Raw genomic sequence first — 17526 nt, forward strand, 5'->3', positions numbered from 1 at the left:
GGGATTGTGCCCCAGAAATGGGGGGTCTTTGGCCGTCCCTGTGGGCTGAGGGGGGGAATTGGGGAGGGGGGGGGCTGAGGGGGTCCCCTCAGAGGAGGGGGGGGAGTTGTACCACGTGACCCCGCCCCCTCCCCGTTACCGCGCTTGGAAGCGGGCGGGCGGGAGGTGAGGGGAGAGGAGGGGGACGCTGAGGGGAGGGGGGGGGGGCGTGTCACGTGGGCGGGGCGCCGCGTCACGTGCCGGGGGCGGCTCCCGTCTTGAGGCCCTGAGGAGGAGCCGCCGCCATTTTGCTGCGGCGCCCGGCCCGCATCCCCCCCTTGTCCTGGCCCCGGGCACGGCGGAAGGCGGCAGGGGGAGGGGGGCGGGAGGAGGAGGAGGAAGAGGAGGGAGGAGGAGGGCTCCGTGCTCGGGTGACAGGCCCGTCCCTGAGGGCGGAGCGGCGGGGTGAGGGCTCCCCGGCGCAGCTCCGTTCTCCCCCCCCCTCCCCCCCGGCCCGGCCCCTGTGAGGGGAGGCAGCGGAGCCGCCGCTCGGTCCCAGCGCCGCCAGCTCCCCCCCCCCACCCCGTTCCCTCCACCATGTCCGGCCAAAGCCTCACCGACCGCATCACGGCGGCTCAGCACAGCGTGACCGGCTCGGCCGTCTCGAAAACCGTCTGCAAGGCCACGACCCACGAGGTGATGGGGCCCAAGAAGAAGCACCTGGACTGTGAGTATCCGTTGGGGGGGGGGGGGGGGCTGAGGGGCTGCCCGGCCTCCTCGGGCACGGGGAGACCGCTGTGGGGCTGTCTCCCTCCTTCCCCCGGCCTCACGGGGACGGGCAGCCTCGCTGGGTGGAGGAGCCCGGTGTATTTCGCTATAGGACGTGCCCCGGGGGGGTTAGGAGCGAGGACGTGGCGATGGAGTGCCGGAGAGAGGCTGCTCAGGGTGTGTGTACTCTGATCGAGGGGCCCTGTTGGCTTTTTTTCGTACACAGGACCCCGGGCAGTGCGAGCTTTGCCCCGGACCCCTTGGAGAACCGACCGGGGAATGGGCTGTGGTTTCCCTGCTAATTGGTCTCATTCGTCTTCTGCTTCCCCTGTTCTGTGGAGGAGATGCGGGAGTTTCAAGAAGGAATAGCTGATCTTAATTCTTTCCAAAATAGTCTGCTAGTGGAAAAAAAAAAAAAAAAACTGCTTTTCTGCCGTTCTTACAACCATTCCCTGTATTCTTTGACGTGAAATGAGTGCTTGAGGGACTAATCTGTCTCTGTAAGGCAGTTCTTCTTAGTCTTATCCTTTCTAGCCCATCTCCTTCTCAGGGGAAGATGGGCCTAAGAGGACTTTAGACCTTCAGTACCTGAGCTGAACATCCCATACAGGGATAGGCTGTTTTACAGCTTCTAGTAAAATGCTTCCAGAGTGGGAAGGCTTAAAAGGTATCCTCTCAATTCTGTGCCATTCAGGTGATTGGGAAGAGAATGATGAGAACTGAAGTTCATATTAGTGAGTCTTCCACTGAGGTGGAAGTCATCTGTAGTCATAGGACTATGGTTTGAATATACTTCACTGCATTGCATCTATTTATTCTAGGCCCTTTAAGGACTCTCCCTCACCCCCCACCTATAAAGGAGGATACTGGAGAGGGTCCTGTGGATATACATGTCCTTTGTATGAATGCTCTGCCCTTCCTTACCACCCATGTGTATAAGGAAAAGGCTGAGTCTCCGTGTGTCTTGAATTTGTGCCTTCTGAGTCCCTGTTCTGTCCAAATGACAAGACCAGATGGGACACTGGGACACTGTAGTTAATTCTTTTTTTTCCACCAGAACATGACTGACTTGAAGGGTAAAGGAACTCTTGATGTGAGTACCTGAGAGGAACGTGATCCATTTTGTAGGATATCAGTGGAACAGCTACAGCACTTTATTGCTGGGATTCCCTCTTCTATTTCATCTCTTGCCTTGAGACTGATTGTTAACTGAGTGGCTTTTTTTTTTTTTTTTTGCCAGTTCAGGGGAGCAGAAGGCTGAGGAGATCCTTGGCCTCTGTGTAACAGTCTGAGATAGAGGAAGCACCTTGTCATATGGCTGATGTATGAAGTCACAGCGTTGCTAGATTCTGCACAGCAGAAGCGAGGCTTTCTGGAGAAACCTTTGTCAGCTTTAGCTTGGAATGGTACAAAAAGCACATATTCATGACAGGGCACTGAGCAGCTGAACGACTGCACCATGTAAACCTTTTAAAAAGGAGCATCAGCCTGACCAGTTGACTCCGTGGTGTTCAGAACATGGTTGCTGGGGGACATCCTAATCAAGACATTTAGGATGCTGTCGTGGAAGGGTGCTTGACATGCTTTGAGCTTCCTTGGAAAGCCATCTGGTAGCTGCTGGGTGAGATGCCCATTTCTGTATTTCCCCTGTCTGCTCTTGACTGGGAAAAGTCCCCGTTCAGCCTCTTTCTCAGATAACTCTTTTATCAGAGTAATGTGAACTTGTTTTTCATTAGTTTTGCTGCTGTCGCTTTTTTTCCAAACAATAAAAATAGCTCCTGGATAGGTCAGGTTTTGCATGCAGCCCTTAATAAGTTCGTCAGGAGTCTCTGGTCCTGGCTTCAGGAAATGACACAATTCCATATTTTGAAAATTTTCTTTGTTCATACTGTTTATGGTTATATGCTTAAAAAGGAATGCTTTTTTCAGAAGCTGTGACTCAAGCCCCACCTCTCTGTTATTTGCACATATTTTCCTTTTATAAACAGTTTAATTCCTTACCACTAAATAAACCCAAAATACTGACCTCTCATTGTGAGTAACAATTAATATACTAGCTTTCCATAGGCAGCATGCTGCTTAAGTCTTTTTTTCTAATTAATGCTTATTGCAGTAATGGCAGTTAAAGCTTAACTTCGTTAAAGGCTGTCTCCTAAACAAGTTGATGAGCTGAGTTTTTGAAGACTCCTGGAATTATGTCTTAGTTTTTTATGTCTTAGCATTTTCTGAGGTCACGGCATGTTTTTCTTCATGTGGTGTAATGCATTGCTTAAACAGATTATAAAGTCTCTGACTGGTCTGTTTCTGAAACTTCATTTATTAAGCTTTGAGCCATCGTGAGCACGTTTAAGAAGCTCAGCCTTGCACTACTAACTCATGTGACTGGGGGAAATACTAAATAAGTACCTGTACTCAGGACCATTCCTATTTTTATTTATATCGACTCCTGTGGAGTTCCAAAACTAAATGGCTCCCATTCTGTATTTGTTTATTGCCTCTGTGTTTCCCTCAGTGATCACTGCCACAATAATTGAACAGTTTAAAAAAAATAAAAATAAAAATCTTGGCCCATAATGATAAAAAAGACAAGCTATTCCAAAGAACATTCCTCCTGTCCAATTACAGATTTAGTTGCTTGTTTGATTTGAGGGAGGAAGAATCAAATCTGAATTTACAAGTGGATTTAGGCTATGGTATGGTACCACTGATCATCTTATGGCCATATATGCTGTGGATATCCTCCTGGTTTGGTCCAGTCTTCTAACTGGGGTAAGGATTCTCCGTTTTGTAATCTAGGTGCTGCTTTGGTAACCATGGACTACTTGTTTTATAGCAATCAGGTTTCATAGTCTTGAAACCTCTCAAAGCTTAGTCCCTGAAATTAGTTTAACAGCAAACCTAGTTTCACTAGCGCTTTGTCCCAGTTTTTGCACCTCTCTGAGCAATGATAGCTCAAAACTAGTTTGTGAGTTTAATGTGGAGATCTACACAGCCACTTCTTTCATACCTAGCTGTCTGTTGTCTTCAGTGCTGAACAGTGATGCCAAGAACAAGTGCTGTAAATTTTCTGTATGTAAATGGTGCTGGAAAAATTGTTCCCAGATTTCTTATGATCCTACTGTCAAGTTGGTGGGGCAGTTGTGTCCATACATGCAGTGTGTAATTATTAGGAAAGCCACAGGATAACACATTTGGTACAAACTAGGAGGTTTCACTGGGTCAATTTAGTAAAAACCTGTAGGGCTGTGATACCGCGGTAGCACAGAGGTGTTTGTGTAGTTGCAGCAGCTTTGATGTGAAACCTGGTTAGGGCTGGGTTTTTGAGCGAGCCCGGTGTTGTAGCCCTGTCTGCTTGTGGCTACTGGAGTAGCGCTCCTTAAAGGAGAATGTGGCTGGATGGCTTGGAAGGAAGTTGCAGTGCTGTAATTATCCATTCTTAACAGGAAATCTCTCTATAGTCATGCCAGAGTGCTGCTTCCTTGACTTCTTAGTGGGAAGCAAATCAGTATTTTTAAGGAAGGCAGTAAAGGAGTGCCCTGCTCTGTGTTGTGCAGGTGTTTGTGAGAAGCTTTGTGAGTGAAAGTAACTTAATTGAGCTTGTTTGGAACTTATTTCCCAAGGCCCTCATGTCAGCTGGTTGAATTTTTCTTAGAGGTTGCTACAAGAACAAAAAAATAACAAGTCCATCTAAAGTTTTGCATTATACCTGTGTTGGGGACAGCTTCTGCTCTTGAATGAGGGTAAGCAGAGGGGATCTTGTAGAGTGAAATCACTGCTTTTTCCTCTATCTCACAGATTTGTGGTAAAGCTGGGAAAATCACTGTTTTAAGTGCTCATCTGCCTTTGAATAGTGAAACTTAACTGGGCTATTTCAGTGGTGCCCTGACTTAACTCCTGGGGGTCTCCAAATACTGCTGCATTTTCTAGTGGAGATAGGTATCCATGTTCCCTTTATGGCATTGTATAAGTTTACCAAATCCATTTTATTTATTTATTTTTGCCAGGATTACCTGAAGTTTCTCATGGCTTTACCTCCCATTTTCTGACTTAAATTTCTGGAGGCAGTCCATGGTTATTTTTGCTTAGAACTGCTCTGTGTAACCGTAATTATGTCAAATGCAGATAATTACATTATTACAACTTTCTTTTGAAGTATTTGTTTTTCTCTAAGTTCCTCTATGATCCCTTTAGCATTACTTCCCTGGCCAACTTTTCCGAACTTTTTACTAGAATTCCTTTGCAATATTTATGCCTTTTAGTAGTGTACGAGAGCTATCATACTCCTCTAGACTGCCAGAGGGCCGATTTTCTACCACAGCTGCTCATTTGCAGAAAGAATAGCCATTTAGTTCTGCAGCTGTTGTTTTATTTTACTTAGCCCGAAGCGGTATTCTACTTCAGATGAAGTAAGAGGCAGGGACTAAGAAGGAGAAGCTGTAGGACACCTGCAATCAGCTTACAGGGAATCTTCATGCTGCCACTGCTCTGCGTTGGCAGCGGTTATTCAGGTGTCACCTAACTCTGGCTATAGCTCTGGCTACGATTTTTGATGGTGCGGTTGTCTCTTGCATCTTCTAAAAGCGATGTGCTCAAGAAAGACATTCTTCTGCCGTTCAGACTGTGATCTAATGATCTATTTCAGTCTTTCGTTTGTAATTTGAAGATCAGCTTTCAGTCTCTGGATGTGGAAGTCTGAAGCTGTTCTTGGTGACAAAAAGTTGACAAAGTAACACTCTTTTTGCATGATAATACAAAAGAGATGACTTATCCAACCCGGGACTTAAAGCTTTCTTTATTTAAATCTTTGTGTACACTGTTTTATGTGAAATATAGGAATACTAAACTACAGTAGCAGATGATGCTGATAGAATGCTGGGAAAATTCACTTTTAAAATGTTCCTGACATCTTGCCCTCCCTGACAAACTCACCTATTTTCTGAAGTAGAGAGATGGTTTGTATTTGAATGCTCAGTATTTTTTAACGGCCCTCTTAGGTTTAAGCTTCTCGGTATCTTTAAAGTCTTTTCACTCTTTAATACTCAAACATCAATTACTTTTTCAAACATAGCCCAGTTACTGCTGATCAGATATGCGCGCCCTTAAACCTCGGTAAACCTTGCAGTTCCTAAAGCATTTTAGAAGAAATCAAGTGAGTATTGTAAATGACTCCTTCATACAGGCTTGAAGCCCTGTAGTGGGATGTGATTAAAGATTTTCAAGTAGTTCATAATACAAGTTTAAAGCAATAATCTGAAGTAAGTGATTTTGCTTCTGAGTATCTTAGCAAACTCTTATGCTGCAGCAGTGGCAACTTTACAGAAGTTCTTTGATAAAACCTCGTTTTGTCAAAACCCTGCTCTTACATCCATCAGTATGTGAGCTTAACCTTTCAGGTTTCCTGCTGGGTGAAGTCTTAACCTTAAAAGTAAGTGTAATTTGGAGCTGAATGTTATCCTGTAAAGGTTTAGGTAAGAGAGAGATCGTGTTGCTGATTAGGTCTGTGCTGGAGTAGAAATGAACAAGAAACAACCAAGCAGAAAGGGAAGAAATTGATGTTGATTTAAAAAATGTTGCTTTAATATTTTTTTTGCCCTTCCAGAAGTTATGTCCATTATGAAATATGCTTCTGATCAGGCACAACAACATAGACTTTTAATAACTGATGTAGTCTTAAACTCAGTAAATTTAGCTTCACATAGAGCTTTAATAATTGGCTGGCAGTTTGTAAACCTCAAAATAATGCTAGTAAATTCAGTGTTAACTTGAGCTACTCTCGCAGCTATGAGTGGCAAATCCAAGTTATGAGTAATATGTGACAAATCGGGTATTGAGATTTGAGAAATCGGGGAACTAAGCTGTATTTAAGTGTCTGAAAAGAACTTCATTAAGTTAAGCGTTTCATAAGGACTTTACAAATGTGCTGGATTTTCAGGTTGACTAAACATCCCTATGCTATTTTTCTAAAGGAGCTTTATTAAAGTAATGCTTATCTGGATCATTTGCAATGTTATACATGAGTAAATTAGTGGTGTTTTTTTGTTTGTTTTTAGTTCTACCCCAAAACAGAAGGTGTAAAACAATGAGATCTACACCAAAAAATGAACGTGGAGCCTCAGCTCTTAGCATGAGGCACAAGTAAACATACTGGAGGGAATAGTAGTGGCACCAGGAGGGATCCTCTGGTTTTATTTTAATTCGTGTCATGCAATATGTTTGTATATGCTGTGTATAAATAGACAAAGGTGAGTTTTATTCTAATTCTGAGCCCTTCTCTGCGATTTCTTTGACATCTGTATTAGTTTCCTGAGGAAGAGCTCTCCACATCAAGCTCTTATTTTTTTCTTTCCACTCATGTTCCTGAAAACACACTTTTGAAATCCTCAGTTAATATTCTTTATTACTTCCCCCAAGCAAGCAGTCCTTCAGGTCCCAAGGCTGCATGCTGTAGCAGCGGTGTCATTCTAGAAGCAGCAATTCCTTTGCTTATGTAGGAAGTGATAAGTTTGTACTGGTTGAAACTGTGCTCTGCTATTGTGCATATTTACTCTAAATATGGTACTTGCAGTGGCACGTAGCTCAGCTGTTTTAGTTGCCAACTTGGTACTATGACATCAAAACCCATTCCTATTGTTTGCAACCTTTGAGTATAATAGCTAATACATTTAAACCATGAACTGTGAATTCCGTTAACGGTTTCCTAGTAAACATGTAACATATTTTTTTCCATGTTAATATCTTCCAAAACTGTATTTTACCCATTTGAAATGGGTGGTAATGACATTCATATCATTCCTCAATTAGTTTCGATCAAAAACCCAAACCAAAAGAATGCCGTGCACCAGAATACCAGCAAGTTAGATGTGTAACTTCCCACAGTTACAGTAGTTAACTGGTTTTCAGGACCCCATATGGACAAAATACCAAGTTTTAAGCTAAACTTGGGTTACCAGTGGAAGCAAACATGTTTTTAAAGATTTGTTAGAATCATAGACTGTCCCAAGCTGTAAGGGACCTACAGAGATCACTGAGTCCAACTCCTGGCTCTGCACAGGACCACCCAAAAATCAGACCCTGTGTCTGAGAGCATTGTCCAGAGGCTCCTTGAACTCCAGCAGCTCAGTGCTGTGACCACTGCCCTGGGCAGCCTGTCCCAGTGCCCGACCACCTCTGGGTGCAGAACCTTTCCCTAACCCCCAGCCTGACCCTCCCCATCCCAGCTCCATGCCGTTCCCTTGGGTCCTGTTGCTGTCCCCAGAGAGCAGAGCTCAGTGCCTGTCCCTCCGCTCCCCTCATGCAGGCCACTGGGGTGAGGCCATACAAATGCAAAGTGCTATAGATTGTCTGTACCTTTAATCTGGCAGCAAATCCTCTCATAGATATCCATAATTTAATGGTTTTGGTAGCAGCTGCCATATCAGGAGGTGGAGTAGCATTGTAGCCATACAGGAGGAAAAGGTGCTTTCATGCTATTTGGCTTTCTTAAGGGCTGCTTGTGACTTGCTTTGCTTTTGGCTGTATTTGGGTTCTTCTGGTATGGATAATGAACAGCTGGAAGGGGATATGAGAGTTTCTGTACCCATCTCTTGCTTTGCAGTTGCATATTTTGGGTTTAGTTTTATTTTATAGAGTGCTTCCCTTCCCATAATGCTTATGTTCAGAAATCTCCTCAGCATTTCACCTAAATTTGCCTGCAGTTGGACGTGGCTTATTTGGCTGGTATCTCCTCTCCTGATGACAAATGGGTTGATGTTTCATTGGAAATTGGGTCACACTTGAGTTGAATTCGATTTTTTTTTTTAAATCCCCATCCCCTCCTCCCCCTACTGTACTGCTGTAATAATTGCAGCCATCACTGCAACCTATTTCAAACTTTATGAATTTCTCTGATCCACAACTCTCTGTATTCCTGACCTGACCTCATTTTTGATGTAAAATGTTAAAAGTTGTTTAAACTATTGTGGTGGGTAAGCCACCATACTGAGAATAGATCTGTAGATCTCTAAGCAATTCTTTTCTTTACATAGAGAAATTCAACCTAATTCAGTCTAGCTTCCTCATGAAATGCCTTGCCCTTTTCTTCTGTCTTACAAGGAATATTTACATTTAATATTCACATAATAGTGATGATGTCAGTTTGCATGCTTTGGGCTATTTTACCTGCAGTTAATGTTTACTCATGAACTAGAAGTAGCACTGCTCAAATCATAATAGTTGCAGTCAGGAAAAAATGCCTTTCTGAACAGTATCTTTGTGTTCTCTTTTTCTCTTGACAAGGAAAGTTTATTTACTGTTTAGACATGTTCTGGAATCCATAGGTATGTTTTTAATTTTGAATTACTTCTTAGGGTAACACTCCGTGTTGCCTTGCTTTCATTGACACAGATATGTTCTACTTAGCTGTTTTTATTCAAATTACTGTATCTGAATTTATTAACCTTCAATAAAATTGTGTCTACTATATCACTAGTCTCTGTTAAACTCACTAGGAGCTATTTCTCCCCAGAGTGCTTGCATTTCAGCCAGGAGCGTCACTGTACAACATTGCAGAATGAAATCTAGAGCATCAAAAGTATGTGAGGAGGATTTTAATCATAGGAATGAAAGAAAAGTCGATGGAAACCAAATATGAGCACTTTTGCATGACTGGGCTGTAGTTGTTTCTAACGAGGCTATGAAACGCGTCGTAAGCTGCTGCTTTTGATTAGCTGTCTGATGGAAAAGCTCAAGATGCACAACTGCCAGCTGTAAGCTGTTGGAAGCACAGGACTAGCACACTGTGTTGGGCTTTGTGGAAAAATGATGGCTGAACACAGGCTTTTTTTTCAAGTTCTGGATGGTTAATAGGGAACTAGCTGAAACTTCCTTCCAGATCCGATCAGTCAAAATGCTTTGCCACAAACAGCACCGTCATTAAGCCTATCAAACGTAATTAAAGCTAACGCAGTTTCCTAGCAGATTACTTTGCATTAAAAATATGGAATATGTGCAGTTTGTTTCAGTGCTTAATTTGGCATGTAAGCAGATGGAAATCCAGAGAAGCCTTTGTGTTTGTGCTCAGATGCCAGGGAACAGCGTGGTTAATTGAACTTGGGATGCTGGGAATGGCATTGTTATGAACTTGAAGCTTACATTTCTTAGGGGTTGATTCTTCTGTTTTGTTGCTTTTTTTACTTTTTGTTTACACTCTGCTATTTTACAAGGAGACTTTCTTCAGATGTCATTATCTGTAAGTAAAAAGGAATGCGTTTGAGGAGGTGCTTTTGTCCTTTTTATAAAAAAAACAACTGTTAATGAGGAGCCTTTGTAGATAGGAATGTGTTCAGCCTCTTGGTATGTAGCAGGGCACACACAAGGCACTATAACACCTAGTTTCACTATGGCCCCATGTCCTTTTAGTCCTCTGAGGTTCTAACCAAAGTGTGACTCTTACTTTGAAGCAGATGAAATAACTAACCAGCTATTTCGTTATTAGAGCTTTTCTTCAGAAAACAGCTCTGTTTTAAAGATAGGACGTCTGAAGTCATCTTTCCTTTACTGAGGACCAAAAGGCAGATGGTATTTACTTCTACTCTTGGCTTTAGTTTATCTTAGAGGCTGTTTGTGACCCGGACTCGTCTCTGTGCATGGTAAATACAGAAATTCCCGTCTGGAAGCTGTGGGATCCAGAGGAATTCTTTCACTTTACAACTTCCGTTACTGCTCTGGTTTCAAGCTTAGAGGGTTTGGAGCTCCAGGTTTGCTCTGAAACTCTGTGAAACTCGATAACCACACGATCATTAATAAAGTGCTCGTGAAAGATCTCTGAAATTCGGGGATAAAGGCAGAACTGGTCTGGTTTTATGGAGCCCAAATATAACACTGCTATTGTAACAGGGCTCCCCTTTGTATGGACCCTTGCTTTATCTATTGAAATCAGTACAGCTTAGTGTACACTGCTAGAAAAACACAATTTCACTTTTATTCTGTGGTCTCAATTGAAACTATTTTTGCTCCACCCTGACCTATATCACAAAATATATTGTGATTTTACTCTGAAGAGCTTCGGCATGGGCTTTAAAGGATGGTTTTGATCTTTTAGCTGTTGCATCCTTGTAGAATGGTGCTATTTAAATGTGCATTGAAGCTGTGCTGGGATGAGCCAAAATGAGTTTTGTTTGCTCAGGGAGCTCCACATACCTCGTGGGAGATGTTAGTCTAAATTGAAGGAAGTAAAAGCTAAATTAGGCAGGCATTTCCAACATTTCTATTAAAAGACTGAAGGATTTTATCTGCTCCTTTGCTTGACTGCCTCTCTTCAGAGGAGAGATGGGCACTTAGAGTACATGAGTTTCATTTGAAACAGTTTTATGAAGATACATGTGCGTTGATGGGGAGAGAGGTGACTCTTTTCTTTTAAACTGCCGTACTCCATTCAGTTTAACAATTCATGTCAAAAACTGATCATGCACTGCCCAAGAATAAAGGTATGAAAGTGGCTGTCAATGGTAAATCTCATTTAATGAGTTCACCTCCTTTATGTGCAAAGTGTGAAACATGCTGTAGAATTGCTGGAGCTTGTGTTAAAATGGCTGCAAGAACTCCTCTGGATCTGAACGTCTTGAATATTAGCTGCTTAAAAAAGAAATGGGTAATTTGGATAGTAGAGACTTCTTTTAACCAATATTGCTAGAATGTAGCACAAGTCACCAAATACCTTGACGTGCAAGGAGCAGCTTCATGTTTTAAGTATTTTTATCCTATTCCTGATGGCAATACTGAAGATTAGTCCCTCTTAGGAGTGTAGACAGAAGGCATACATACAGGGCTGGTATGTAGATGGCCTTTCACATGAAGAAATCACTTGTGAGGCTGAGGGGAAAGAACAAGGAATAGAAGGAAGGTAAACTATTCCTTAATTTCATGTCTAGAAGTCATTTCAGGCTTCATGCTATCCTCTTGGTCCCCATGCTTTGTTACAAAGCCAACTAGTTTTCTTCACTATTTTTCTTCTCTGTCCACCTGGTCCAGCTCCTGCTCAAGTAGGGACACCCAGAGCAGGCTGCCCAGCACTGCATCCAGATGGGTTTTGGAGGTCCTGAGGATCCTCTCTTCAAGGAGGAGACCCCACAGCCTCTCTGTGCCACCTCACAGTCATGCTCCATCACCCACCTAGCACAGAAGTGCTTCCTGAGGTCCAGACAGAACCTCCCGTGGCCTTTTTGGCAGCAAGGGCCCATTGCTGGCTCACGTTCAGCCCAGTGCCCACCAGGGCCCTTTTCTGAGAGCTGCTGCCCAGCTGGGTGGCCCCCAGCATGTCCTGAGGGCCTGGGGCTGTTCCTCCCCAGGGGCAAGACCCTGCACTTCCTGATGAACCTCACAAGGTTCCTGCCAACCCGATGAGGTTCCTCTGGATCAGCGTGTGCCTCTGGTAGGTCAGCCACTCCCCCCAGCTTTGTCATCAGCAAATTGAAGCTCGGTGTTTGGTTTTCATTGAAGGACAAATATTTGAAGTTTGATTATTAGCAGCTTTGCATGTTCACATGAAATCAGCTGTCAGAACTTTTCCTTTAGGAAAAAAGATTGTGATTGGCAAATAATTTAAATTGCTTTCCTCCTCAGTCATCAACTGAGTTCTGTTAATCAAATATCCATTAGAAAAATAGAGTGCATTTGAGGAGATGCTTCTGTCCTTTTTTTTTTTTTTTTTTTTTTTTTTACAAACTATTAATGAGGAGCCACTGCGGGGTGCTTAACTTGGAGCAGTGTGTATTTCATCGAGACCCCTTAAGGTCTGTTTCAACAGCTAAGCCAGTGAGCTGGGCACCATGGAGGCATGCCGTAGGTACTTTGTGAGAGCGACAGAAAAGTAGGATATACAGACTTCGCACCTAAAATAGGAAAAGGAGCATATCTGGAGGGTGGCACGACGTGTGTGAAGTTTATTCATAGCGAGAGTCTGGGCTGAAGCCGAACATCTCAGCAGTTCTGCTCCAAGAGTCGTGCTATTTATAAGGAAAAACGTGTAGCACGGTCTTGTAATAAGCAGGACTAATAAGAATATTTCTAAATAGCTTTGACTTGTTTTTGTTTCTTACAGAAAATGCAACCACTTCGGTAAGTTTGTGGTGGCTCAGTAAGTTTTCAGCTGCTGGTGCTTCCAATGTTCAAATGAACCCAAATTACCAAAAACCATTTTGGCATTTCTACAGCAGAGAGCGTGTTCAACTGTGAGGTTGGTACATAAAGAGTATTGCTCTTCGTGTATAGAACGCTTCTGTGTGTTCTTCATAACGCTTGTCACGTTGAACAGCACTGCTGCAGTGTCTTTCCTCGGTAGGTTTTCAGAAGTGTGTGGTCTTCATTGATGCAATCCTTGATAAAGTTCCTTAAAGACATGGAAAAATTGCTCCTGAGCTCTGGAGCTTGATTTGGTAGCACATACAGACCACTGGTATGGATTATGTTCATTTGTCTCTTGTTGTTTCAGTAATAGTGGTTAAGAGCATCATTTAACTGATATTCTGCAGGGAAAAAAGGCCCTAAATACATGTAGATGGTGCTGCACCATCGGAGTCTCCTGGCAGTCCAGCTTATTTAGTGCAACAAACTAGTATGAACTCTTGACAGCAGCAGACGTGTTTGCACAAAATCGTGTCTGAGGTTTGCTTTGTTGCTTTTTCCCCCTAGTAATTAACTGGACAACCCTTTCTTTACTGTTGGGGACTCTGTAGAGGATGACAGCTGCCAAGAAAGACATCCTATCGTGCACTGAAATATTTGTACAATTACAATGCACAGCTTTAATTACACTGAATTTACTTGGCTGTGTAATTACCGCTTTGCTGAGGACATCAGTATGCTACTACTTGGTGTTCTGCAGGCATCACCCGGTCTGGGAGGATGTGCTGTGGATGAGTGCTTCCCAGAAACAGGGAAATTTTGATGTAGAGAAAGGTCACGGTGAGGCTGAACCTTTCTGCTATCGGGAGGTGGATCTGTGCATCTCAATCTGCAGCTTCAGCACTGATGGAGGCAGGCCAACGCAGGGCATGGCTCCTTTCACTCAGATGTGTGTTTCTTTTTGTCTCAAAGGCATGTAGGTGAAATGGGATATTCTGAATTAGATTCCGTTTAGAAGGAAATCCAATTTCCAAAGTCTGTTTTAAGAATGGGAGGAGAATGAGAGAGATCCCAAACGACTCTGCTGGAGCGAATCAGGCTTTCGAGGCCGTGAAATGAGACAAGTATTGAAGTAGGAAAACCTCAGATCAGATGGCTTTGATTATTTCTCATCTTTGGTTTTGTCTATTAAATTAATTAAAAGATGCAACACTGTTCAAAACGAAGAAAAACAAGTTAATTGCATGTGAATGATTGGTTCTGAAATAAAGGGAGAATTTTGTGGCTTGAAAATCTGTTCAATGAGATGTGGTAGGAAATCAGGCTGGCATTCGGTGGTGGTTTAAGTTACACTTTGCTAGAAAATGATGGTGTATCGTCACTACAGAACTGTTTCCTGGTGCATCCTTTAGAACAAAACGATGCAGAAGGTAGCCAGACACCTAAATTGCAGCAAAACCCACCAAAACTGCAATTGTGTGAATACTTTGTATATATAAAAAAACCCTTAAAGCTTAGAAACACTGCTGGAGGAGGTGTTTACTGACAAAATGTATCTGGGCTCAAAGTCAGGTGAGTTCTGTATGCTTTCCTCTAATGTAGGATTACGGGAGTCATAAATATCAGAGGAAACAATAGGTATATTTAAATCCTACCTTCTTGCTGCAGAAGCACTGCATGGTGAGGATTTTTTTTTTCCCCTGCTGTGTGTCTTCTGTGTACAAAATGGTTTCTCTGGCCCAGTAGGCTGGACTCCAGTGGTGTACCGCTCATAGCACGCTACCAGGAAAGGGCATGCTGTTAATGTAATGTCCTGCCCTCTCTGAGCACCTTACGGTAGACTACAGGATGAACTTGGGTGTATAAAGTCTGCTGGCTTGGAATAGCTCCCTGTTACCAGTAGGAGATGGAAGTAGTTAAAGCTATACAGTGCTCAAAGTAATTGGTCATCAGGAAGATAGGAATGTTCCAGCTCCAATCCACTTCCCACCAACCACCGTATAACTGTCCACACTGTAAATTTTGTACTGTACACTTAATATTTCAATATTGAGGTGGATGGCTGTTACTCAAAATCAAAGCCTGCCCATCCAAAAGAACTCCTCTGATGGCAGACCTAATGTATCCTCAAACAGTAGGACACTAGAAAGCAGGTGGCTACCTTATGGGAGCCTAAAGAAGTGGGCGCATCCTCAACTGCAGTTCAGCCCTCTGAAAATACCACCTCAGCATTGAACAAATAACTTCATAATTTTATTCTTCATTAAAACTGGGCATGTGATCACTGCGCAAGAATATATTTTTTTTTCTTCCTTGGTTTAAAGATGACCTTGGGTTAAATGCTGGGTTTGAACGTTCTGCTTATGCGGCAGTTGTCATGTGAGCTGGCAGATGCAGACAGTTTTCATCTTGTAATCAAGAATCACCTTTAAAATATGTTCTGCAAGCTCATTATTACACATTTTTGTAAAGATAGGATCAAGGCTCTAAGTTTAGGGATGCTTTCAGTGGGAATAATGTGTTGGTGTTTGGCAGGGGAAACCAATAGTTATTTAGGACTAATTTTGTGATAAAATGCTTTTAAGAGGTACTGTTGTAATTGAACATGGAACAAAAGTGTTCAGTTGTTTTAGCAGATCTGGGATGTTTATTTGGAGGGCTGGAGCACCTCTCCTCTGAAGGAAGGCTGAGAGCTGGGTCTGTGCAGGCTGGAGAAGAGAAGGCTCTGGGGTGAGCTCATTGCAGCTTTTCAGTACTTAAAGGGGGCTTATAGAAAGGATGGAGAGTGTCTTTGTACATGGGCAGACAGTGACAGGACAAGGAGGAATGGTTTTAAACTAAAAGAGGGGAGATTTAGATCAGATGTTAGGAGGCCCTGGCACAGGCTGCCCAGAGAAGTTACGGATGCCCCATCCCTGGAAGTACCCAAGACCATGTTGGACACCACCAAAAATCCCTCACAGAGATGTAGTTTATGCCATCAGAACAGTTTTTGTGGAAAAATGTCTTATCACTAATGGTTCTTCATCTGAAGTAACGTTTTGTCAGTACGCACATCCACTCCAGCGATCCCTACCCACAGCCATGTTAAGGAATACTTAAGCTAGTTGGATTCAAATTGGCAGGACCTGGTAAACATCCCCTGAAACAAACTTCTTGATTCCAGCTCAAGTAATCTCGGAAATCTTTGGCAGCTTTCTCTATGCAACTTTGAGTACCTGCAAACAGCAGACAAAAAGGGATTGTAGGGACAGGACCTGGAAAACTGATTACAGGAAGGTGACCGTTACCTTTTACATAATTTAGTGATTTTTCCTATAGACTTAGTTCTTTCCTGTTAGAAAAATTGTTCTCGATGGGTACATGTAATAAGAACAAGAGTGGTTTTTGATGTTGTTTTTTCTGCGTGTCTGAGGAACCACAGTGTAGTTTGCCATCAAGTTGGAAGACATTTAAAGAGGAGAATATGTCCTTACGTGTTTCTTTTGTGCTAGATGATACTTCTAAGTGGTATGTTGGCATACAGTATGCGGTGGCGTTGTTGCAGCCGCTCTTCAGGACAAGATTAGAAGGCAAAGTTATGCTGAGGAATCGTAGCAGTACTCCACAAATGCTTGCAAGTACAGAGTCCCAAATGGGTGAAGAAGAAGTCAAGGTTGAGTATAAAATAAGGGTTATCTGACAGTGCTGGAGAGAGGCTTTGGCTCTTTTCACTTTCATTGTAAAGCACCAGTGTTAGGCTGCAGTAAAAGCGAGTGACCCTAGAGGGGTGTAGTAGGGGGCAAGAAGCTTTCCTTTCTGTTTGGTGTTGTGAAGCTTCAGCTGGGGAGCTGTACACTGTTTGGGGCACTATATTTTGGAGGGGAAAAGTGAAATTGGAGAGGATTAAGAGTTCAGCTGGTTAGGTTGGATAGTTAGGAAGAAGATAACTGGAAAGTTAGGAAGCACTGGAAGGAAAATACTTGCTATTTTTTGTCGTCCATTTTCTTAACATTGCTTTGCCTGGCTTGCAGGTACAGACAGGAATGGGACCACTGTTCCAGGTCAGAGAGCTGTCCCATGAAATATCCTGTGGATAACTGTCCCTTGGGTGAATAGGGGAAATCGTGTGTTAACTGAGGTCCTTTCCAGCCCTTGTTGGTGTCATAGGCTAGGTTACAAGGGGCTTTGTAAATAAAGAAGCTAGTGTGTGAAGTGATGTAAAGGGTAGTGAGGTAAGGGAGTCAGAAGCAAAATGTACTTTAAATCTCACCCCTGCTTCCCTGTTGGTTTTTCTATTGTGTGTAACTTATCCTAACCTGTTGCTATGAAATTGTCTTGTGTTCCCCCACAAAAAAACCCTTTAACTTACATGAGGTGTTAATCTTGGATCGAGATCTAGGTAAATCAAGCTGTGGCTTGTGCTTCACTTGCAGGGTAGTGATGCAGGGGGAGCGGAGGAGTGAGTTGCCTTGCAGCAGCAGCCACCTCAGCTGGATCTATTAATTTGAAGACTGCTTAGGATGAGCTTGATTGCCTTTTCCTTGTGTAAAAAAAAAAAAAAAAAAAGAGGGGTGGAGTCATAAAACTGGTCAAAATGGACCTGCTTTTTTGGGGGGGAGGGGTTGGTGTGGATGACCTCTGGAGGTGCTGCCCAACTTGGGTTACTTTTCAACTCTCTGAGCCTAATGATGTGTAACT

General features: G+C 43.1%; 1 protein-coding gene across 6 annotated transcripts in view; it reads left to right on the forward strand.

The window, feature by feature from the left end:
* The first annotated feature begins 322 nt into the window (after positions 1–322).
* The window catches only part of PICALM (phosphatidylinositol binding clathrin assembly protein), a 64811-nt gene continuing 47607 nt past the window's right edge, over positions 323–17526 (forward strand). For all 6 annotated transcript variants that reach the window (XM_084306036.1, XM_084306031.1, XM_084306033.1 and 3 more), the window contains exon 1: positions 323–706. In XM_084306036.1, coding sequence (XP_084162162.1) covers positions 577–706 — 130 coding nt within the window. In that variant the 5' untranslated portion in view covers positions 323–576. The remainder of the gene's footprint in view (positions 707–17526) is intronic.

Source organism: Netta rufina, assembly GCF_964035555.1.
Source record: "Netta rufina genome assembly, chromosome: 1".
NCBI lineage: Eukaryota > Metazoa > Chordata > Aves > Anseriformes > Anatidae > Netta > Netta rufina.